Source organism: Tyto alba, unplaced genomic scaffold (assembly GCF_018691265.1).
Source record: "Tyto alba isolate M040663 unplaced genomic scaffold, T.alba_DEE_v4.0 Super-Scaffold_1, whole genome shotgun sequence".
Classification (NCBI taxonomy): domain Eukaryota; kingdom Metazoa; phylum Chordata; class Aves; order Strigiformes; family Tytonidae; genus Tyto; species Tyto alba.
Genome location: NW_024881261.1, coordinates 19014733 through 19040027, shown reverse-complemented (window position 1 = coordinate 19040027; position 25295 = coordinate 19014733). Strand labels below are relative to the sequence as shown.

The 25295-nt window shown below is 36.4% G+C and overlaps 1 protein-coding gene across 1 annotated transcript in view; it reads right to left on the bottom strand.

Annotated features, from left to right (window-relative positions):
• Window positions 1–25295, bottom strand: part of PLCE1 (phospholipase C epsilon 1) — a 134772-nt gene that overhangs the window by 24810 nt on the left and 84667 nt on the right. The window contains exons 4-18 of the mRNA XM_042808477.1: window positions 21047–21192; window positions 18945–19203; window positions 18036–18244; window positions 13111–13777; window positions 12435–12617; window positions 11451–11568; window positions 10932–11091; window positions 5468–5590; window positions 5233–5369; window positions 4040–4278; window positions 2939–3000; window positions 2680–2845; window positions 881–988; window positions 330–446; window positions 91–249 (exon numbers count right to left, since the gene is read on the bottom strand). Of these exons, the coding sequence (XP_042664411.1) occupies window positions 91–249; window positions 330–446; window positions 881–988; window positions 2680–2845; window positions 2939–3000; window positions 4040–4278; window positions 5233–5369; window positions 5468–5590; window positions 10932–11091; window positions 11451–11568; window positions 12435–12617; window positions 13111–13777; window positions 18036–18244; window positions 18945–19203; window positions 21047–21192 (2853 nt within the window). The remainder of the gene's footprint in view (window positions 1–90; window positions 250–329; window positions 447–880; window positions 989–2679; window positions 2846–2938; window positions 3001–4039; window positions 4279–5232; window positions 5370–5467; window positions 5591–10931; window positions 11092–11450; window positions 11569–12434; window positions 12618–13110; window positions 13778–18035; window positions 18245–18944; window positions 19204–21046; window positions 21193–25295) is intronic.

The window sequence follows — 25295 nt, the reverse complement described above, 5'->3', positions numbered from 1 at the left end:
TATGTACTGGAATGGCAAAAACTTCAAACACAAATGAATTATTTCTACAAAAGTTAGTTCTCACTGGCTGCTATTAAGGAAGGACTTTACCTTTTGTTTCAATATATCCACTGGTGTTTGATGGGCTTTCAGCTTCTTATTTTTAAGCAGGATTTTTCTTTTCAGTTGGCCAGGTGAAGGAAGCATGGGATCATCAGAAAAGTCACTCTCAAATAAGAACTTTGTTACCAGCTTATCTCCAAATACATTCTGAAATACAGAGAATGTGATATATTATGGAAAATCCCAAGGCATGCACTTAAAATAATTTGCCACAATTTATGGCCTACCTTGAAAATTTCAGCCATCTTTCGTTGCTGAGGCAATGAACAGTGGTTTTCTATTGATATGATAATTGGCATGTCAGAGGTGATAAATGCATTTCGATCAATAGCTTCAACTACCTCCTGTGAGAAAGAAAGGTCATTGAAAGAACGTGATTATTTTGCAGCAGCTAACTTACTGTTAGTTGAAAGAGGAGAAAAGCAGGCATGTGTTTTCCCCTCTAAAAGGAAAGAATGTGGATTCTTTCAAATTTGCTTTCAAACCAAACTCCTACAGATCAACCTAGAATCTTGTTACAACAGAACTGGTAACAGCTACTTAGTTAGGCTGACAATAAAACAGAAAATTACAGTACATATGCTACAAAAACTAATTTGAAAAGTGTAATGTTTACAATTGAGGAGTTCATGTCTGACATAGTCCATAGTTCATATTCTATTAGGGTTTATCCCATTAGGATTTCTACTTTTCTAGCAGGCTAATTTTTTCCCTCGTTGGAGAAAAAGTTACTGATTTTCTTCTCATTTTTTGTTTCCATGAGCAATTACCAGCATACCTTGAAAGAGATCTTAGTAGTAAGAGTGTGCCCATGATAAATGATAGGCATCCCATCATCACCATCCCAGCAGTCTAATTCTACACTTCTGCAGCCTTGTAAAAGAACCTACAATGCAATTAAACAGTTTAAGCATGTACAAGCCACAGTCTCATGCCATCAAAACAGAAGACAGACCTCGCAGAGCTAAATGAAAGCCCAGTGATTCAGCAAAAGTGCTGGAAAGAGCAATCTCCACAAACATAGCCCACAGAAGCTACAGTCCCCAGCTAACTGCGTGCCATAGGCTGAGAAAGACTGGGAAAATTAAGAAACCATTTATGTTGTCAGGAGAAATATCATAAAGCTTTGAACTTCATTCTGTCTTACAGGACACATGTAGTCTGTATGCAGAAAATGGTTCTTAATGTATAGCTAGCTTAATGTTCTGAGGGAGATAAACATTTCCATATTTGTACCTGCAAAAGCAGCTATAAAGCAACGTGGCAGATTATTCCAAATTGCTACCATCCATCCATCCATCCATCCATCCATCCATCCATCCATCCATCCATCCATCCATCCATCCATCCATCCATCCACCCACCCACCCATCCATTTACTTTTTATTTATTTGTTTTAGAAAGCCCTACTTGCTAGAAAACCCCTGAAGAAAGCAAAAAGGAATGATGGAAGGAAAGATAAGTTAACCCATCTGTTGGCAGCCCAGCTTATTATTGCTATCAGTATTTAGCATGCCTATCATTGAAAGACTTCTCTGTATTACAATTAAATATTTTACTGAAAACAAGCATCTCAACAATCAAAACCATTTCCAGCAAAAACACTCATGAACAAAGGAAAAATTACTTCACCCCTTCAAAACCTGAGTAATTAGATTTCAGACAGTTGTGTCAGTAGTTGGCACACCACCACTTCTGTAAGAGCCAGGAGAAAGTGCCCTTCTCTTCTGGCAACAACTACTTGAGGGATAGGAAGAAGCTTTTCTGCATCATGCAAATTTTTAAGTCAGCTGAGCTCTATCTCACTTCCCATCTATTAGCAACACAATAGTCACATCACTCTGCATAGTGCTACTAAAGGAACCTCCTTTGAAATTTCATTATTCAATGCAATCATGTTAGGCTTTCCTAACACAGCCTCACCCCTCTGTCTTATAACTTCAGGCAAAGCAGCACATGGGACACCAGATGAACCCTTCTCAATGGTGAGTCATTAACATTTAGAGTAATGAAAACAATGCTCACAGGAAGTTTGATGCTTTCTCTAGCATTTGGTAAATACACAGACACACAAATATACATATATGTACAAGCAAACAGAACCAAAACCCCTAGGGAGAAATCGTTCTTTTCCTGTCCACCACCAACCAGGCATAAAATCTAAAAAAAAATGTAGAATATTCCTAGAAGTAATGTTTTTAGAAGTTATAGTTCAATTTAAAATTTGTCTTTGCAGTACGATGTACATTATTTGAGTAGTGTTTTTGACATCTCAATGAACTAAAATATTAGATCAGTCTTTCCTGTGGGAAAGTCTAATTTTAGTAGGTTGGGTCAGACTGACTGGTGTCTAAATGCTATGAATCTCAAACTAAACCCATTTTTTTGCCTTTGAAAAGGCATTTGAGCACAACTGTGCTTACAGGCAGCTTTCCCACACATCATGTTTTCCAACGTTTTGCAAGTAGGGGTTTATGACATTTAGTTTTTCAAAGCAAAAAGGTCATGTTTCTGCAACTTGCCAGTTAAACAAACAAGTTCATGTTGAAAACTACACAATGACCCAATCCTGCATACCTGGCTGTAGAGCTCTACCGAGGATTCTCCTTTGAGCTGATGGCCAGTAAGGTAAGTATTGTGTGAAGATTCTATGTAGTAATATGACAGTGGAAAGTGCAAGTCCTCAGCATTCTCCTGTGACTCATCATTTTTGGAGGCAAAGTTGTCTTTATCCATCAAAAATCTAGAGATGAGAAGATGTGAGGAAATTTTATGCTGTGCTAAGTATTTTATGACTGTCATACAAACCTCAATACACTAGCACATAAGTAATTACCTTGCAAATCCTTCAAAAGATAGCAGCCCCTGCTGGCACATATTCACACTGGGTTCAAATTTCTAAAAAGAGGAAGAGATTTAAGAAGTATATAATAACAATTCTTAGAAACATGGCTTCTTCATATTTTCAGTGTAGTCTGCTCATTGAACTAACCACCTAGTACGTAAAACCAGCCTTTTTGTGGCTCAAGTAATTAGGTGCCTGCAGTATGCTCATGCTTGTTTTACAAATTACTAAACAAACATATTAAACTTGTAAATGTAAATTACAGAATCATTTAGGTTGGAAAGGATGGTGGGAGGTCATCTAATCCAACCTCCTGTTCAAAACAGCCAGCACTTCAGTTGAAAATAGAAGGGATCTATAATCACGCATCCTTCTGCTATCTACTGTGATTAAACACAACACACCACCATCTCGAATTAGAGAGAATTGTGGTGCGCTAACTTGATGTTTCTTTAGAATTTCTGTCTTTTAAACTTTGCAATTTTGTATTACATGTTGATAGTTGAAATATACAGTTTTTAGCCTTTGCTAACTGCTAATAGGGGCCTTACTTTTGGAGTATACTAATTATGCATGTTTGGAAGAATTAAAAATTTTCTACATACTTCCTAATCACTTCAGTCATTGTACATATTGGAATGAAATGTCCATGTTTGCCCTGGGAAGTTTTTTATAATAAAATAAAAATATGTGGAAATGGTGGGGGTTTCAAGTTCCAAATTAGGGTTAAGCTCTATCAAAGGTGGTCACAGACAAAGAGAAAACTGTCATGAAATTCACTGTCATGAATACTTTTCCCCAAATAGTGACATCCCTTTCTGGATAAAGCACACACAGCCACTAAACTGTTTATTTGCATTATTTTTTTTTTCTTTTTATGAACATATTTATGGACATGTGCAAAATTTTATAGCCCAGAATAAAGACAGTATTACATTTGAAATTCAAGTAAACTGTAGTGACAGTGTCACTGTGAAAGGAGATATCCACACAGATATGCTGTTCTGACTACAAGGCAGATAATGCTAGTAGGGAAAGCAGAAGTAACAAGAGTTCAGGTAAAAGGAATTGCAAGATATTTGTATTACAGACCTGGATAATACTGAGGATTTCATCATAGGTGCAGTGTTCTCCTTGGCAATTCACCAGGAAGTCATTTAGCTGCTGGATTCCCACTCCAAATATTCCCAGCGATGTGCTTTCAACTCCAGTACCATTGGTTACAATACTGGCAGCAGCAATAGCATCAGATATTTGCCTCTGGTTGTCTGACAGTTGCTGCCTGCTCTTAATGAACAAACCAAGGTCTGACACATTCCTAGTCAACAAATCTTAAAAGAAAAAAAAGGAAATTTAACACACATAATTACGTAGCTTATATTTATATACACTGTATAGAATATAACGTAATACATAATACACATAAGTATCTGAGTATTTTAGCACTGACATAGTAAATTAGAACAATACCATCTTGTTTCTATTAACTAATAAAAGAAAGAGTATTAAGCGTGTATGAAAACAGTGGGAGCAGACTGCAAGTGTTCAATTATGATAAACAAAATCCTGGAACCTTTAACATGGATTCACAGCCTCTCACATGCTGTCACACAGGACCCTCCTGCTTCCTCTCACCACCATGTACAGCCTCAAAGTCCTTCCTTTGCTGTGTACAACCCCATACCCTTCTTGTGCAATCACTGTTTATCTTCTTCCAGTCCCACACACCAATTGTACTGTACCTTCCCCACAGGCTCCTTGGCAAAAAGACTGTTTTCTCTACAGGTGGACAAAGCTCCAGATTTAGATTATGGTAACTGGGGAAAGTGAAGGGGTACAGAGGTTTCCTTCCCCCTTGTCACACATAAAGCAGATCTACTAGGAAACCAGACAGGAAAAAACTAAGCAAATGAGAAACAAGGCACAGCCTCCTCATTTCTCCTCCCTGCATTTGCTCAGTATTTCAGCCTTTCCAGAGCTCCTGCAACCAGATACAGATCCCTGTGTTGGGCCCAGCCGCTCAGTAACAAGTTTTATGCCTCTGCTATACCGGTTACAAATACATATGGTTAATGTAAAGCAGGAATACTTTTCCTCCCCTTCATTTCTGGACAAATAACCTGTCTTAGATCCTGCTAACTAGGTATTAGTGGGGGTACGGCAGCAATCCTCTACTTAAAACTTATAATTGATAGTTCTTCGAGACTGACTGAGACACTTTTTCTTAAGGTCAGTAACTGAAGCTGTTCAGCAGTCTAACAGCTGTATTTTCCTCTTTAACAAACCTAAATCAGGCTGAAATCCACTGCTATTTTCATCAATCTTCAAATTAGTGTAAAGCGGAGCAGGCTCTAAACCAGATCGATTGCAAGGCACAGCATAGACATCGAAAAGGTCTTTCAGATCCTTGCGGCTACGGACACTGTGAAAAGAGTTGAAAAGTTCAATTTTTTGCCCTTTAATAAACTTGTTAATTTCATTGGATTAATAAAATCAGTACAGAATAAAAATATATTTTACCTGAAAGATTTGAAGAGCTCTACAAATTCCACAAAAGTCATGTTACTATCAGACACCATGAAGTTCTGAAACCCCTTCATTCCTCCTTTAACGCGGCCATGCCAGCTACTGCTGCTCCATGTGCTAAAACAGAAAGAGACTGTTGTAGTTTGGTTACTTTAAATTTCTACATATTGAAATATGCATTACTGCATTAACACTTTATTTGTGCTCTCCTTAATGCATTTATTACTATTATCTGGAAGAAACAAGTAAAGCAGTATCTTATAAGATGTATAAAGACAGTTTGTACCTTCTTGTTTTATAGCAGCTATTCTTTTTGCTCAAGACAACTGCAGACATTGACAGAATTAATAGTGTATATGCATGCTATTTAAAACTTTTCCATGTGCAAAAGGTCCTGATGCAAACAGCATAAATGCAAGCATTCTCATTTTCCCTTTAAAGAAAACAATGTCAGTATTCTTGTAGTGCAGGCTCTTTATGAGGTTCATTGAAGATTTGCTAAAGGAAACATAAAACATGGATGTAGAATTCCATAAAGCTCTGCACTGTCAAAATAAGATAGTAGTATTCTGACTGGATATGTAAGAAAACCAAATATTTTCCTTACGTACCTGGAGTTTCTTATATCTGGGAGCAGTAATGGTGCAGGTTTTAAGAAGCATAATGCTTCCCCTTTCCTGGCACTCAACCAGGAATAGCCCATGGGTTCCTAGATACTCCCCAAGAACAGTCAGGATTTTCATCAGATATCTCAAAGACAGGCCAAGCTACAGTCCTCCTTTTCTTTTAGGCTTGAGCAGTAGCCTCTGGAGACCATTTCCTTCTAGAAATGAGGTTCTAATGACTTCCTCCTTTCAGCTTTGAGGGCTGAAGGAAGGAAAGCAGATTGGAATTTCTTGAGAGCAAAGGCAGAAAATGATCACAGAAACAAGTAACTGTTTGCTGCTAATTACTTTAGTTGACTTGAGGAATACAAAACCCAGCCAATTCCTTTATAACTGCAATTGTTAATCTAAGTTGTGCAGCCGAACAAAGCTTTTGAAGCAGAGCCAGTACGTTTCCAAAAACCACATCCCAAAATCTTTAGGCTACTACAGGATTTACACTAGTAAATGTAGTTACACCCCAACTTGAACTATCCTTTCAGCAGCATGAACAAGTCTTTAGTGAATTTCATGTACTAATTTGCAATGATGGGCTGAGCTCTTGAGCCCCTTCCTGGGCCTAAACACCAACGAACACACACTGCAGGAATGGGATCCACCAGCACCAGCAACCTGAAAAGGAAGGGATCTAAGCAGCCAGCACAAATATCAAGAATTGTCTAGTTTAAACCATAAATAACTCCAGATGATACAGTATTTGTTTCAAAATATCAGACTAGGTGACCAGGTGTCAGACGTCGTTGCTCTGTAATGTTCAAATCTACAAACCCATCAATCTATGAATTCTGTCATTAGGTTCAGTACAAATAGTTCCAGCAGCTGTGATGGAAAAACAGGACCAGCTTATTTTCCAGTGTTCCTAAAGACGTTTGCAGTCACTTGGATGCAAGCAGGTGACTTTCTACATAAATATGCTAGATCAGATTCCTCAATTTACTCCTGGACTGGAAAGGATGTATGCAATTGAAAAGATTTTAAAGTATTTAAAAATACCATCTACGTTAGTTGATAATGTTCAATTTGTTTGACATCACTATGGCAAGTTACATACTGCATATAACTCTTTGGCTAAAATCATTCCTAACATTTTTAGCAGACAAGAAAAATACACCATGATGAGGAACGTTTCTTGACTCCAAAACAGACTGGAACTGTAGAGTACTGAAAGGAAGACCAGCAGCAGATGATAATGCTCAGCATTTCATCGGATCTGATCACTAAACGGTATCTTCCACAATGATTCCATGGGTAATAAATACAGGTTGTTAAAAAAAAAAGCCAAAAACCCCAAGGAAACCACACTGTCATCATCAACCAAAACCGTAATTCGTACCAGTCTGGATTACACCTGTATACAGCTAATGAAAGGAAGTTTACTCTATCTTTGCAAAAAAGCCCCCATCTCTAATTTTCCATATCCTGTTATTTGTTTCCCCGTGGTGTTGCCACCCCTTCCCCTGTTTCCTCCACCTTACAGGAGGCGCTCGATTTCCAAAGAACTTGGGAATTTACTGGATGCTCTTCTGCTTTGAAAAAAATGACAGAAGACAGCTGCAGGCTACCTGTGTTTGGAAATTATCTGGACATCTGGATTATACGAGGATTTGCTATCAATGTAAATTATTTGTAAGGAGGTCGGGAATATCAAGGTTGTGAGTTACACATGTAAAAATACTGTTTTTCAGCCTGTAAGAAAATACTGTTTCTCCACCTATAAGAATTAGTATTATTTAAATTGTATAACAAAGATAGCCAGGGCCTCCTCTTTTAAAATTGCTATCACTATACTCAGGTGTTTTGTTTTTTTTTTTTACTTTAAGAAATTTTATTTTATTTAGCACTTCTCACTTGGTGGAGACATTGATCTAATTTACTAGTCAGGTAAAGTTAATGCATGTATATGGCTAGAAAAAAAGAACTAGAAATCTTTCTTGATCTTCTCCTTCTAGCTGCTACACTGCAGCTAACAATCATTTATTACCAGCTCAGCTTTCTGTGCTGCAAAGACTTCTGTGCAGCCTGGTGGAACCCTCTGCTCCCCACTCTCCTAAATTCTGGGTTCTGTGAGGGATCATGCACAACCAACTCATGTTCAGCACTACATCCAACTATGAAGCCTTGTCAGTGTCTGAGTCTAAATCCAGTTGCTAATCTATTGGCTCTAATCTGTGAAGAGCCATATAAATGCATACAAGCACTCCTAGTGGATCCTGTATTTTCTAGGTTATTTCATTATCCAGGTCATTCCAACTTTCTGTTACTTTGGAAAATGGATACTTCAATTTATCTTAATTTATGATGCTACTGACAAAACTGGTTGGGTATAACTAAGTATATAACTTAATTTTTATGAGACTGCAGAATTAACAACAAAAATGGAGCAAAAAGAAACAAAAGATGTCTGTGTTCAGCCTGTGTGTGTTCCCAAACTTACTTTGCTTGTGTATCACTGCTGTTAGGGCCAGCAGCTTCCAGAAAGAATATTTCACTGCTTGCAGACTATATGTACCACGGCTTGTGGATTACTGCCCCAATCTGTTCCCCTGTCAGTTACACCTATACTGCTAAAGGCATCCCTCCTGCCACTTTTCCTGAGTGGGGCAGAAACGCTCAAGTCGACATTGCTCTGCATTGCCAAGCAATTGGCTCAGGTCTGGTTTGGTCCTCCATGGTGCTTGCCTGTTCCAAAACATCATTTTCATTTTTGTAGTGTATTCTATCTGAAGTGGCTGAAATAAACTGTGGCATATGTTACTACCTGACAGACTGCCATTTATTTAATGTAACACAAAGCAATAGGATATGCCATGACTGTGCGTGGATTGCCTGAAGGTACACAATCCCTGCTGGGTGTATGTCCTACAAGACAGTATACTGTAGATGGTTTGAGATTAAGGTCTCCATCCATACTATCTAATTACAGAAGTCTCTGCAGCAAATATTCCCAGAACTGCACCTAAATTACATCCTGGAGGTAACAAGCTGGTTTACTCTAAAAGAGGTCCCAAGAGTGAATTAATACACATATAGGGTGGATGATCACAGGACTTTGCAGCAAACCAGAGTGCCAACTATTTGATAGGTTAGACTTACTGATCACAGTTGAGGCACATGTCCACACACATGAAAACTGGCAAGCCCAGTTCAGACCTATCAAGGATCTGAAGGGTAAATACCAAGAATAGAACTCTCTCCAGTGCTCCACGTCTTTTAACAGCTCATGAAAACTGTGTCAAGATAATGGATAAAACATGTAATTCTGTTCTGAGGAAGATTTCCTCAGGGCAGATCAGTCATACAGCTGTATCCTAAGCAAATTCTAGCAAGAAGGGTCATAGCAAGTTGGGGAGAGCTCTACCAAGCAACGCTGTGGAGCTACCAGCCAACTTTGCCAGGGAAAACCTGTCATAACTTGGCAAGGCCCATAGTATTAAGCTATGCAGGGATCTGTACAGAAACCCAGAACTGAGAGGATTTAAAGGAACATTAGCTGTCCTTCCCCTGGGAATGTGAGTTCTCTGTTGAGCCCTTTAATCTCATTTAGAGAACAACAATTATTTTGGCATAAAAGCAAAAAGCAAATTTGCAAAACAGCAGCATTTTCCAGCGGTAGTAAAGCAGTGTTTCTTCAGTTTAATGTAAAAGAAATCTGTTCCAATCCTTAAAAAAGATAAATATCTTACAGAGGTAAATCCTAGTCTGGTATGTTCATCCCATGGTTGTGAATAACAGTGAAGAACAAAAAAGCAAAGAACATAGTAAGAGTCTCAGAAGGTACTGTTAAAAGAAGAAGCAGCCAACCACAGATGTCCACAGGTTTCTCTGCTACTCACGCCTATTGCCAAATCCAAGTGTAAAAAAAACAAACCAAAACAAAACACAAAAAAACCAACCAAACAAAAAAACCTAAGAAATACACAACATAAACCATTACACAAGACATGCCTCTTCTAAAATAATGTTCTACAAGCAGCAGTGATCTCTTCTATTGTTTTCCATTGCTTTCCTGGAAACCCCAAGATTCATACTCACCTCAATATTCATTTCGTTAAGAGGCAATGGAAGGCCTCTGTTGAGACTGTCTTTGTATGTCATAAAGTACCATCCACAACTTTGACATATTATGATTGTTATATTATTGTTACTCCAACTACTACCACCACCACCATTACTATTTATAGAATTAATATAATAGTGCACTATGTCACTGCACAACCACAGCATAACCTTTTGCACTGTTCAAGCAACACAAAAAGAATGAATGTTGAAGGAGAAGAGGCCTGTAAGAGAAAGATTTCAAACCTCTTCCTCCAATTCCCCGACACAGTACTGCAGTCATCACCAGGAATGTCAACAAAAGTTAATACTCCCCCAGGTAGAAATGACTTGTGCTGAGAAACCTCAGAACTTCAGTTCACACACCAATAATATTTCTGTTATTTTCATTATACAGAAGAGGTTTATAACTATGTTTTGGAGAAGATCTGGAGAAAGAGTTAAACTCCATATCTGTGTAGTTTGGGAACAGCATTCCATTCTGCTTCCATAACAGCCATAAACTGAAGCATGCTGCTCAGGGACTTGCTACAAAGCCATCCTCAGATACATGGTATTTCAGCTTAAATGTTCTGTGTTGTTCGACAATGTGGTTTAGATGTCTATCAAAAGGCTAATGACACTTCTGGAATTGTTTTTGTCAGATTTTGTCAATCTGGCATGAAAACTACATATTGTGATAATTAGGCAACAGTACTTTTTTTCTTTTTAAACGAAAGCATTGCTTTTGTCCTCACCTAGATTGACTCTTGCTTGAAGACATTACAGGAGAGGAGACTGGTCTTGCTGGTGAAGATGATGTAGCTCCTAAATTAGGAGATCCAGATGCTGTCAGAGAGTGAGCTCTTCTTGTTGGCAGGTTGTTAGATGGAGAAGTATTAATAATAATATTTTGCTCTGTGGAGAAAGCACAAGTTTACAGCACAGTTACAGCATCTGGACCAATAAAAATGCTTTTGTCTAAGAGATCTATATCATAATTCACTAACGCATAGTAAGGCACTAAAGAGATTTTAGATTTGTCGTAAGAGAGTCAAAAAGATACATTCTGAACAACACTTACATATCCATTTCATCTGAATGGTATGGAAGTGATACTGAAACTAAATGAAAGAACAACCATGAATAACTACAGAAATTAATTTTAAAGTTTATGGCATTTTAAATGTATATTGTAACATCATAAAAAATGTCTGTATAAAAGGACTTTGAGCAAAACTCTGAGGAACTTTTACATACTGAGGCAATATATCTACCTGGTTCTTCTTGTTCATCAATATCCTGAGGATCTGAACCACTTCTATTACGATATTCCTTACAGCTTTTTGCCTTTCGAGTTGCCATTTCATCATCAGTGGCCTCTCCACTTTCACCCTAGAAATAATGAGCATCATAATAAACATCCCAAAAACATTACTATTCCCATTTTTCATCCATGCAGTTTGTAACAAAAACATGAGATAAATCAGCTATTCCTTATGAAACAGACTCTTATAAGGCCAACACGAGTGGAAAAGAGAAAGCTTAAACAGGATACATAGTGAAGTGTGGGACCATTAGGTGTTACCTCAGTTTGACATCACACAGAAGATGAGAATATTCACACCTCTCTAAAGTGGTGCGGTTGGTTTTATGCTATTTTGCTGGTGCATAGGAGACCTAAAGAGGACGAGTCTTGTAATTTGAGGATTTCCGCTACCTGCCCACTAGAACATGTGGATAGTGAAGAGCTGCTAGACCCTGTATTTTCTTCTCTCCTGGCTATTGCTGAAAGTGGTTGAGTCCAGGAAAAGACAGGAGACTGCCAGACAAAATCCAGTGTTTCTGTCACCCAAGGAAGGTAAAACTGCATGCCAATCTGAGGCAGAATAACTGTGGTGATGTTTCGGGTATCATGAAAACAAAAAGAAGCAAAGAAACTGACACCAGCCTACAAACATCACTTTGCACATTAACACTTTTATTTATTTTACCTTTACACTGAGGTAGCACCTAAAGGTCTCAACTCAATAAGATTCTGTCCCCTTCTGCTAGCCCCAGTGACTACGTGTCCTGAGAATACTTCAAGCATGAGAAAAGAAACCCAAACTACTGGAACACAATAAGCCCAAAATCTGAATCTGCAATAAACAGTTTTAAAATTATCATCTAACTTCTTTTCTCTGGTTCAGAATACAGCTAGGTACACAGTAACTGTACAAAGGAAACAAACCAGCTAGATAAGCAACAAAATATTCTACCCTCATGAGTACTTTCTTCTTTTTCTTAGCTGTATTTATTCCCAGAGTGTTGTTCCTCTGTACACTAGGTTTCTCAGCACTTTTGGTGAGAGTTCCCGTGCTTGTGTTTCTTGTGCTCCATCGTCTGCCCCCAAACAGTTCAACAGCCTGAGCCAGGGTGGGGCCTTCAAATCTTCCATCCTCCTACAAAAATTCTCAGTGTTAACAAAACAAGGAGAATAAGAACAGACACATTTTCTTAAGCAGTAATATAGACATCTCTAAGGAACCAATGAAAGACAAAACATCAAGAGGCAATTTTTAATTACTGCATGAATACCACAGGGATATTTTGTTTGCTATTTTGGGGATTTTTTTGGCCCAAACTCTCATCACTCAGTATTTCAGCATCCTTTTCAAGTACAGTCATTGCTTTTTCTTTAATAATACTTATTCCAAAACTCCAAGCATATGAAAAGTTTCATAATAAAAAAATATTTAACTTCACTGTATTGAGAACATGCAAGGTTTGACAGAACATTATGTGGAGAATGAGATCTGACTTAAAACATGTTAAAAAGTTGGAGATTTGGTGGTCATCTTTAATGTTAGATTACTTTTAATAGAGACTAATTGCATTACATTAAGTTGTTTACATCTTTGAACCTTTCTTACACAAAATCACAGTATCTCTTACCTGGTAAAGGCTAACATACTGTTTCCGTAGCCACTGTAGTCTTTGATCAGGGAATCTCCTCATTTTTCTTACAGCTTTAGTCAATTCCAGCAATCCATCATACAGCATTCTGGCAGTGTATTTTGGAGCAACAAAGTGCAGCAACTTATTATCAGTAGTCTGAAGTCCATAAAGTAGTGTTATACCATTTTCTTCAAGGGACATACTACAAAGTTTATTTTGAACACACACAGTGTGCATATCAATGCCAGAGTGTCCCATATATACAGCCTTGGCTGAAAACAAGTCCAGAAAACCTTCTACCAGTCCAGGATTACCAAGAAACTGATATTTACCAAGCTCAGCAGTATTACTCAGCACACTCAGTTTTGCCTTAGCATTTGCAGGGCAAACTGTTGTGGGTTTTGTCCAAGTCAAAGTACTATTGTCAGGCTGAAGTTGAAGAAAGCAACGTGCTGAGAGATGTGTCTCCTGGTCATAATGAATGACAGTTGCCCCTTGTTGCAAGAACTGATGGACATCAGCCCTGATAGATAACACGTACCAGGGAATGAGTTCTATCCCATGGCAAAAAGCTTTTTGTTGCTCTTCTGTTGAATTTGCGTCCCACTCCTTCAACTGCTCAAATATATCACTTTCAGAATCTGAAAGATCTCCGATTATAAATCTGTATGTGATCAAAGATGAGAGACTTGTATTTAGAGATACATGTGCTGGTTTATGATATGATCGATGAGTATTTTTTCTGCTGTAGTTTAAATAAAAAGAATACTATTGTCATTATATAATTTGGACTTACAGGAATATCTGTAGTTTTTACACTATTACAATTTATATTATTGTAATTTTGAATTAATTAATAGATGCTGCTACAATTAATTTTAACTCCTGTAACAATATAATTACATTATCTTAGAACTTTCCAAACATTACATTAACAAAAAAAAAGTGTCCATTTGGATCTTGAAGCCAAGCGATTCCAATTTCTAAATCCACAGCATAAGAGTGCTGCAGTTGAAATATCAAGTACTGTATGTGGAAACTGTTAGCAGGATCTAGTGGATTGAAGACAGGACTTCTAATCGCTATTCTATTATTGATATAATGTGCACACCTATCACATTATATATATTATCTGATTAACACTTGCAAAATAGTGGTTAAAATACATATCTTCCTCATAAGAATGAAGCAAGAATTTTATCAGATACTTTCCGTTAGAAAACTTCATTTTACTTAAGCAAAATATTAACATGAAATTTCTATGCAACAACCAAAATTTTTGAAATATCTTACCATAATTTGAAACAGTAGATACAGAGCAATAATACTGAACTAATAAATGAGGTAGTTTAAATAAAATTTCTTCCCTGCAGAAGCTTCCAACATGTATGAATGCACAAATGTTCAATATTTTGATACTGCTTTAATGAACTTAGCTTTCCAAAGGCTAATAAAATGCAAACCAGCTTCCTCTGCATATTCTTTAAGGCATCTTGTCCTAATATCCTTAGTGCTTCCCCTTCCTATCACCACAGTAATTTCAGCTCCTGCCCATGTCCTACCAGCTGAGCAAAAGACAGTTCATGTTGTGACTTGTTCCAACTCACACATACTATGTCCCTAAGCTAAGCAGCACAGATAACCATTAACACCTCCTCAAACTCTTCTCTACACAGGGCACTAATTAATTTGAATTTTTCTCTTATTCCATTCATCAATTCTAATGATTGCTCTACAAATTTATTAATCAGTGAGATCTCTACCTCTCTGTCAAATTTAGAAAAAATGTGGCCAACAAGCTGAGGACTTACTGCTTGTGGTGAGGGGACTGACAAAGGCAGAATAACTGTATCAGCCTTAACTGTAGCTCTATTTCCTTAAGAAATCTTCCTAAAAACAAAGGTCATGCATTGTTACCGAACTGGTATAAACTGTCTTAGCAGAGTCTTACCAGACACATGTTCATTAAAATATTTACCTGTATTATACAAGATGAAGATTTTTAAACTAAACAAACAACTAAAGCAGCACTTTCTCCTCCATGCACTCAAAACAATCAAGTAAGTCTCTGCAAAAATGCTAGAAAATGTATTCTCAGACTAGATGTGCATGGATGGAGAAGTCTAGTATAGTGGAGACAGAAATGACAGAGTTTCGTTTATGTCTTATTTCACATTTGATAGCACTAGCATGCTGCAGATTAAAATGTACAAGAAGCAGGTAAGCCAAGCACACACACGTAATCATATACAGAAACATAACCTCTGACATGAGCTGCCAAAAGCAATACAGCTATAAGTTACTGAGAACACACTTACAGAACTCGGTTTGAATCAGCAGCTTTCTTTACATGTGCTGCACTGAGATGCAAGGAAATGAAAAGGATAAAGGAAACATTAAAATAGGTTGCAGTTCTAGAGGGAAAAATTACATGGGATACAAAAAGGAAAAAACTTGAGGTTATCCCCTATTATTTTAAAAAGTATTTACTGTAATTAGGAAAATTTAAAATCGAAGATGAGATCAAGCTAATAAAGCAACGCATCAAATCCTAGAGTATCTTAACAGGTCATCTGATTAACAATTCCATAAAAACTGTATTTCAAACTTGAAATGTTTTTTCTTTTCCTGCTTACCTTTATTTGACAACTGTCAAGACAGAGTTCTAATAAGGATTAAAGCTTTATATTTCTCTGGCACATACAGAACTTCAGGGTAATTAGATGGGTAACTGATTACAGAGTGATAGAGCTTATTTGCTAACACAACTGGGAAAGTAATTATACCCACTACCCACTGATTTTATCAGATGCCTTTCATTTTCTTTAAATCAAACTAACTTACCCACTTTGGTGTGTTCATGTTCCACAATACTAATCCAAATCAGCAAAAGGCAAACTAATTAAAAATCTTCCTTGAAATTTTAAAGTAATGAGACACATATTATACAGTGTATTCTTCTGTCTTTATGACCACAATAGTACAATTATCATGTAATACATAATCATTAGAGAATTTGGATTTTATATTACTGTATGCAAATATGCCTTAGGTCTCACAAGAAAGACACCTAAGTTTCTTCCTTAGAACTCTAGTTGTTCATAGCATTAAAATCAACCAAATATTGCATCCTCCATATAACAGGGACAACAGAATATGGCCCTTCTATCTCTGCAGCAATTTGCTCCTGTGCCTCACCCAGCTCTCTGAGTGCCCAGGAAAGAGATAACAGGTAAATAAAGAATTTCCAAAGTCAATGAGGTACTTCAGCTGAATTAATACTTTCAGAAGTATTTTTCTACAAATCATTATACTGTTAAAATCAGTACTTACTGAACCAGAACTCCAGACACTAATAACTGAGTAATTTGTAGCCTGAATCAGGAAACATAACTTTAATGACTGATCTGCAGTTTTGTTCATGTAAATTTTAAACTTTAATTTCAGTGTCATATTAGGCGTTTTTTCTTGCATTTAATTCCTACTTTAATTAGAGTGGATTTTACTGGATTATATTTAAACATAAAGCATAAATAATTCACCAAGAACTGATTTCACAAACACATAGAAAAGAGCCCTTCATTTTCTCCATATTGTTCTTTTATATTTAAATTCTACTTTGTTCATCCAAGTGAAGTATTTATTTCCCTACCTTATTCTCCATTTGAACTGTGAGCTGCAAGCTGATTTTAAAGAATATTAATTAACAAATATAATTCCTGGAAGATGTATTTGAACTGAAGTAATTCAAGAGATAACATAAATGGACAGAGAATTGGGTCTGTCTGTCTTCGCTTAATCTACTGTGCCATTTTCCAGAAGCAACTAAAGCCAGATGTGAATAATTCTATTAGAAACCATTCTTTCAGGAAACAACTGTTATTTATTTGAAATTAAATTTAGAATTGCATGTTAATGAAATAAATACATTTAAAACAGGAAAATGGTAGTTCATTATCAGGCAGTCACTTACTAGATTTTATGTGTAAGTAGATGAAATATGTTGGATACTTCTGAACATATGGGTATTTCTGACGCACATTATCAATTAAAAAACTCAAACAGTGACCTAGAGTATGCTCTTTTATGCAAGCCCTCATATAATTTTACAGCACTTCATGTCTGAACAGTACAGTTTTGTTACTTAATTTGAAGTTACTCTAACACAATTACTTAGTTTGTACCTGACCCACCTATGACTATATGGACTGCAACTTCACTGCAAAACAACATCCTAGAATATCAAGTGATGTCTTAAACTTTGCATTTACCATATTTCTTGCTGGTGAATAGTACAGAACAAACCAGGTCTCTCAAGTAAAAATCTGAGATTACTGAACACTGGGCTTTTTTACGTGGGCCACAATTAAGTAAACTTCTATTCAAAACAGCAGGACTACAGCAACCTGAAAATGCAAAATGTGTACTGACTTACAAATGTTTTCTGGACATAATTTAAAAGCCTGATACAAACATGTCCTTAAAAGAAGAGGTCTTTTAAAGGATAATAAATAACATTTATTTTCAAGGGGGAGAACGCTGCCTGAGCATGCAGAATATAATGTTCTGAGCTCTGATAACAGATATGTCCTGGTGCTATTCCTGTCACCACAGATCAAAATTGCAGTCATAACTGTGGATTTTTAAAGCTCTATGTGTAAGACGAAAAGGATTTACCCTTATCGTAAGAGGAAGTAATTACATCATGAGGGAAAATATAACTATACAGAGAGTTTCCAAGCATTTGAGTATCAGATACTTAGCATAACTGCAAGGCAGAAAAGTTCTGAATTGAAAGAGGATAAATACAAGGGAAGATGTTAAAGTTGCCCTTATTTCCAAAAGCAAGCCTTGGTGAGAGGAAATTAAAGATTAAAACCATGGAATATAAAGATGACAATAGAAAATAAAATGAGACCTACTGGTACCGGTTTTTGTCCTTCAAAGAGTTTTTTCTGGAATCGCTCCCTTCACTAAAGTTATCTTCACCCTCTTCAGATTCCAAACTGCGATTGCAGCTCCGAATAGTTTGAAATATATTGTTTGCTGTTGATTCTTTTTCTGGATTATTTAAACCATCTTGGCCTACTCGTTGCAAGAAATTATCTTGTCCACTGTAATCTGAAACAAACTAGAGATAACTAAAAGCTTAGTATAGTAATAAATAGAATATTGTATCATCTATTTCTCACTGGAGAAATTTTTACAAGAAATAAGGATATTTAGTATATGTTTCCTATTAGCTTCTAATGGGATTTTGTACCTACTTTCAACCCTAAACAGACCAAAACACTGCATACAAGTAACATAAATTACAGTAACTTCTGAAAACTTTTTAAAAGACTCAGTCTTAAATTTTTTTCATGTAACAGAGGAATTTTTCTTTTAAAACCAAAATGATAAAACTGAAAGGAATTGCCTCTTTTCATAGACAAGATGCTTGATCCACTGAGCTTCTGAAATCAGTTTTTAAGGAACTGAAAACCTTCCAATTCCCAATGAGTTAAGTGGAAGGTGAGAGTATATAAATAGTTACATCTTTAAGGATTTATGTATTTACTTTACCCAAAGTATAAACATGATCCTTTGGTACTAATGTTAATTTCTCAGTACTCCAATATTGAACTAGGTATAAACAACCAAATCTAAATTGCTACAGTAACTATGGGAATTACACCGAGGTCCACGTAACTGAACAGTCTGGTAACAGTCTGGTTTAGAAAAGTTTAATTAGAGGATGCCTTCATATAAAATAATATAAAATAAAATAATGTAAAATAAAGCACTGGAGGGCTATGAACATAATCTCTTAGAATATCAATCTCATTTACCTCTAATGTTTCATCCTGGGAGTTATATCGTGGACAGAGTCTGATGAGGCTTGATGCTCCATCCAAAACTTCACAAAGCTCTTTTAAAAATACACCACAGAAAGGAACAACTTTACAGCCTGGAATATTGAGTGCCCGGTTAACCACTTTCCTGTATTCAGATGATGACTCGTGTTGTGCCATAGCATCTTTCAAACTTCGCATGGTTTCAATATCAGTCTGGTCCATAAACTGCCACATTTTTAAAACTTTTCTTGATCTATTACAAAAAGATAATACAATATTTTTTAAAAAAATTAACACAAATTTACATTCAAGTTCAATATCCACAGCATATATGTGATATAGGAAATTACCATCATTAGCCAGAAATAAATGAATGAAATCAAGGTCATTTTTATGAGAATACTGGTTAGTGGAGCATTTTTACCCCTTTAAACTATTAAAGAACAAAACTAAGAAGGAGAAACAAGCCATCTGATCTAATGGTGTAACATTTGACATTTTAATAAAAGCCCAGATGCATAAGACATACAAGTACGGTTTCTAACACTTTCACTGCATCATTGTCTTAAATTTATAAGGGCATGGAAAGAAATAAGAAAATATTAAAGAAATGCCATAAAGATAAACCAGATGGTTTATTACAAATTCATTTAACTGTATTATGAACAATCCATAAAGCTAGGAAAAGGTTGGGGGTTTTAAAATTAAATTTATTTAAAATAATTTGCATTGATTTTTTTTTTTCCCCATTTCACTCCCAAAATAATTTATTTTTTTTCACGGAAATAAGTAAGTCAAGTCCATGTTCCAGCTTTCAGACACCAATGCAGTGCTGTAGTTGAAGAGAATCATTGATTTCAAACTGAAATGGCTCCTGATGCTCCCTGCAGACTGTAAGTACTGCTGGGAGTTCTCTCACCTTCTGAGCTGTATGTGTCTATGCAATGATAAGGCCTTTCCACCCACCCTTGGCCCCAGACACACCAAAAGGTCTGTAGAAAGGCTAACAGTAGAACATACTTAACCCCACTTTCTGTCCCTGTCCCTGCTAATCAGCACTAGCCTTCCTCTCCTCTTTTTCCTTTGTGCTGTGCAGATGCCTTAGACATAAAATTAAGCCCTTAACTGGCTTTGCATTTTCCCTCACAACTTACATGGTTTGAGGACTGTGAATGCATTCTGCTCAAAAAGACTCCCCTGTGCCTATGAGTGTTTCAAATGTGTTTTATGTACCAAAAATGTAAACAAATAGCTCAATGAGAATCCTTACTAAACCACAAAGATCACAATACAAACACTTTAAACTTTTGTTACACAAACAGGATATACAAGGAGGGTCAAAGCTAAGAGATGGGAAACCTGATCTTAACTCTTCCCTGTTCAATCCCATTTGTTGCCCTCTGAACTACCCAAGGCACTGCTTTCCTGCACACCAGCCAGTATGAACTGCAATTCTGTAGGAAAGCTAGCAACAAACTGTCTTTAACCTCACACTCTGTCTTTCTCCTGGAGACACTGCAGGTCTGGCTATATAAGACCGTGACAGCATGAGATCCCAACATCAGTCAGTGTTAAGTAAATTAGAGGCATTGAAAAAAGAGGCTTAGCTGTTTGTTTGGTTTTGTTGGGGCTTTTTGATGTTTTGGATTGTTTGGGGTTTTTTTGCAATTTAAAACTGGCCCTTTTAGAATTTTAGAACAATTTCAGAACTGTTACCACAATTATGTTTCACTTGTGTTCTGGAAACTTGAACCCCAAGTTACATTAGTTTTAGTTGATTAGATAAACCACAACTGCTTTCTCATCTTCTTTTCACATTTTAAAAATTTGTGTTGTAAAAAAAAGCGTGTTTTCTAATATAATGTATTTAGCATGTACTAGGAAAACCAATGATGTCCCCAGATCATTTTGAAAAAAAACAGCTTTTAGCATGCTTCATTTTTCCAAAAGGGATTACTAGAATGTCACAGGGTGAGATGATGTGATTTAGCCACAGATTTCTGTTTAGTCCGTTGTTCTCCACAGACATCTGCTTAAAGGATGCTGCAGTGTAATCTATCAGTGAAAAGCCATTTAATAAAAAGAGATGCCAGTACCTTAGCCCTGCCAGAAATTCCATTACAGCATTGTAGTTGCCCATATTCCAGCAGCATTTTGCCACATGTACTAAATATGAGAAGACTTCTCGTTTCTCCTCCATAGAACCTGCAGTCAGGATCAGCCAGGTAACCCACGAGCTCACCTTGTAAAATAAAACAGACAGTACAGTCAGTCAAAGCAATGTCACTTGGAGCATTCATGCATACTTGAATAATAATGTAGGGTTTTTTGGTTTCCTTCCATCAGGAGGGCATCAGTCAAAATTCTACTTATACACTCATGGCCAAATCACATATGCATTGCAAACAGACCTTACACACAGACATACTCACGTTGCAACAGTTAAAGCATTAGCTATTCTAGAAATACATTAAACAAAAAAGTACTGTATCAATATAAAATATTCTGAATATGTATTCAGGACATGAAAGAAAATGGACAGCTTAAGGTAATGCTGATTTCTAAAGCTAGCAGAGAGATCCACAGTGCAAATTCTTATTAACATAGCTTAAAAATCTCAGCTTCACACCAAATAGCCCTTGTTCTTACAACATGGACAGTGAAAATTGATATATTGCAATTTTTATTTTTGCTTAATTTCACAAAACTGGTAGTTGTATTTGCTGTATAGATTTGTTAACTCTTATAAGCACTGAATATTTAAAATAATTCACAACTTCTGTTCAATGATGAATTAATGTCAGAATCAGAAATTAATTTAGTACATGATTCTGTTTGTATTTAAACAAATAAAAATCAAACCTTCATTTCATCAGTGTGCAGATTTTCTTTTGAGTTTATGTTCCCACAACATCCATAAAATGTAGCTATACTTCACATGGAAACCTAATTTAAACCAACTGTTCCTTTTTACAATATGATTCCCTGAGGTCTTGAATTTTGTCATTGTGTAAACACTTAGGAAGCAATAAACATGATTTGTTTACTGACACAAGTTCCATTCTTTGGTCCTGAAGGATTCAAGTGTTTACAGACAATACCAGTGTGAGGAGAGGCTTATAAAAATTACAAAATGTTAGTTCACAGCTCAAAGGGCATAGACTTTTATTTAAAAAAAACCATGCATGTGAAATAAAATGTAAATGCATTAGTACTAACAGAAAAAAGAACACTACTAAAAATATATAGGTCTTCCATTTACACAAGTCTATACACAGTGTTCTGAGCCTCTCACTCCTGAAATCTAAGTTACTATTTGATCTTTTTGATGCCCAAATCAATCAAGAACAATAAATAAGAAATGTACAGATGAAAAGACAAGCCATAGCTCTAATACATGCAATGAATATGCAAAAAAAAAATATTCAAGACTGAATTGCTGAAGAAATGAGGTTATAAAATCATTCTGTCTTTCACGCGGTGAGGACATACTCAGGGTGTGTACCCCAGGGATGGGGATGCTCTAACGGGATTGTGAGGATCATGGGACAACAGACCCATTAAGAAACTGTTCCACCTGCTCTAGCCCTCATCAAACACCTTGGGTATGGAAGACAGTTGGAAGAAACACGCTTCAAGTCTAGTGATAAGTGAAGGAAAATATGTTAACTACTGTTTCAGTAATTACTGTACATTTTTATAACTAACATGTAACAATAGAAAAGATTAGGAGCAGGTAGCAGGTACAGAGTTTTCAACAAAAGTAGAACAAGTACCATGGTCCAATGTCATACACGCAAACGTGCTCAAGCAGCTTTCCCAGACACAGTCTTAATGCATTGTCGCTGGAGAGGGCACAATACAAAAATAAATAAATGAAAACCATTAATATTGGCTGCCCTATATAAGATATACCTAATGGCTGCACCAGCTCTGAATGAGAATTTGAATTTAGCTGAAATTTGATTTGAAGTGCTCAACTGGTTATTCCTAAAATGTAAAAACTGAATCAACAAAGTGTATACCTGAAAAGCATGAAGGTATGGAAAAATACAGAAAACCCAGAGCACTGTATGTCACAGGAACAAATGAAGGCAAAACCAGAATAAAAGGTAATAAAATAAATGAATTTTAAAAAGTCAGAAATTGTGAAACAAAACAGTTAAAACTGTGATTCAAGGTTGACATAGATTTGCTTGTGTATGCTGGAGTTAAATTACATATTGGTTTTGGATATTATTCCCATTTTCCAGAAGTGGCTCTATAAGGGAATGCAGATGCTAAACAAACAATCTCACAAAAAAATTAGTATTTGTTTGGTATGAAATACCAAGTGTGGCAATGACATTTTGATTAATATGTGTTTAAACATTTTAAAGAATAATATAATTTTAAACAGATCTGTTTTAATCTAAGGTAGTAAAGACGTAATAGTCAGAAGAAAACAGTATCAAAATTGAAAAAGAATGTCTAAAAAGGTAATTGAATTTAGACTCCACACTAAGAAGCAACCTTGAAACTAGGACAGTCACTTGTTAAAATTTTATTTAATGGAGAGTTTAAGACTGATATAAACAGTTATGATGAACTCTTGCAAACACAGTGTAAAAGCAAACAAAAAATGATAAAGGTCATCGTGAACCAGCCTTTGCAGCCTCAAGATGGCGTATGTATATGTAAGAGCAAAATAAGTGTGCAAAAGGCAGTAATCTCCCATGAAGTTTGTACTCACTCCTCTTGCAGGACAAGAATAGACATACAGGAAGAGTAGAAAACATTTTTTAAAACTTTCACTGAACAAGAAGGAAAAATAAAGTGTCCTAATTTCTAAATTTAAAACAGACTAGACAAAGGTAGATATAATGGATTGGGCAGAATCAGGGGACAGAACAGAATATCTAAAGATACAACCCACTCCTGAAAAATAATGAACATGCCTGCTTTAGAAATGTTGGTATTTTCATTTTTCCTGGAGACCAGGAAAAGTGTGAGAAGCAGGCTGGGATACTTGTCACATGTAGATTATGGAAAATTTAATTTGTATCATTTTAGATATTGATGAATTTAGGAACGAAACAGAATTGTTCCTCTAGATATGCTACAGTCTGTTTTGACTGACCATTCTTTTTCATCATATCTAGCAGTAGCCAGGAGTATAAATTGACCTTTCTGGTGGTTCTGAATAGCATTAGGTCTCCATAAAGTTTTTCTATTAATTATTCAGAGACTGCTGCTTGATTAATCTGAATGCATCATACAGTCCCCAGAAAGGGGGATTATGGAATCTCAAAAAGCCTAATAGCCTGATGCCCCAAAACTGATTTCTTGGATGGTTTCATCAGTCTCAGACTAGAACAGATGTGAATAAAATGCAACAGTTCTGTCAGAAAGAAGGGAGCAGAGGAAAGAAGCTGTGAGCAAAGGTTGTCTCCTTTTATTCAGTGAGGTTTTTGCCAAGTGCTGTGCCTAACATCTACAACTGCTTTTCTGCTCCTAGCTTTTTTGGTGAAGACAGCTGGAAAGGGAAAAGAATTTAGTCTGATAACAGAGCTCAGGGGGCATCTCCCCAAAACTAAATGTGAACCTGGAGCCCAGCTGGGAAACAAACACAGAATTAATAAGCAGAACTGTCAGTTATTCACTTAAAATGCCATGAGGGATTTTCCTCATAGAAGTTTTGAAGGTGGGAGATCCGTTTGAATTGAATAGGCTTTAAAGGAGCAGAAAATCAAAGCTGAACCTTAGATCACTGAGGTCATTTCCCAGCTCTGAACTCCCTGAAGATTTTATTCTGCCCAGGGAGATTGAACTGATGGATCCAGGAACTTTATAATTAACAACAATATTCTAAAGCTTTTCAATAAATGTACACTGGAATAGCTTGGGTATGGCATTGAGAAGATTACTCATTATGGCCACAGCTAAAATGAATGACATACAAACAATGAAATGTAGGTAAGTTGAAAGGACTGCAATCTTCAGGAAAAAACATGTATGGCATCTTAGAGGAAACAAGTATATTAATTAAAACATACACTCATTAAACAACACTCAGTAAACATACTCTTTAATTTTGTGATATATTGATAAATATGTGAGCAGTCCAGGGTATATCCTCAAAGGTATGCCTCCACAGGAATCACTGCCATTCTCAAATATCTGTATAGCTGCCATTGGATCCTCAAAATACCCAATATACATATACTATATTTTGCTGCCTGGGATGCATAAACTTCCTCTGCACAGATGGTATTGAAGAAAGAACAAACTCTTCAAGATCTTCATTCAAATGAAAGTTCAGAAGTGGGATTCCTCAGATGCTGTCTGTGAGCTGGATGCACCTCA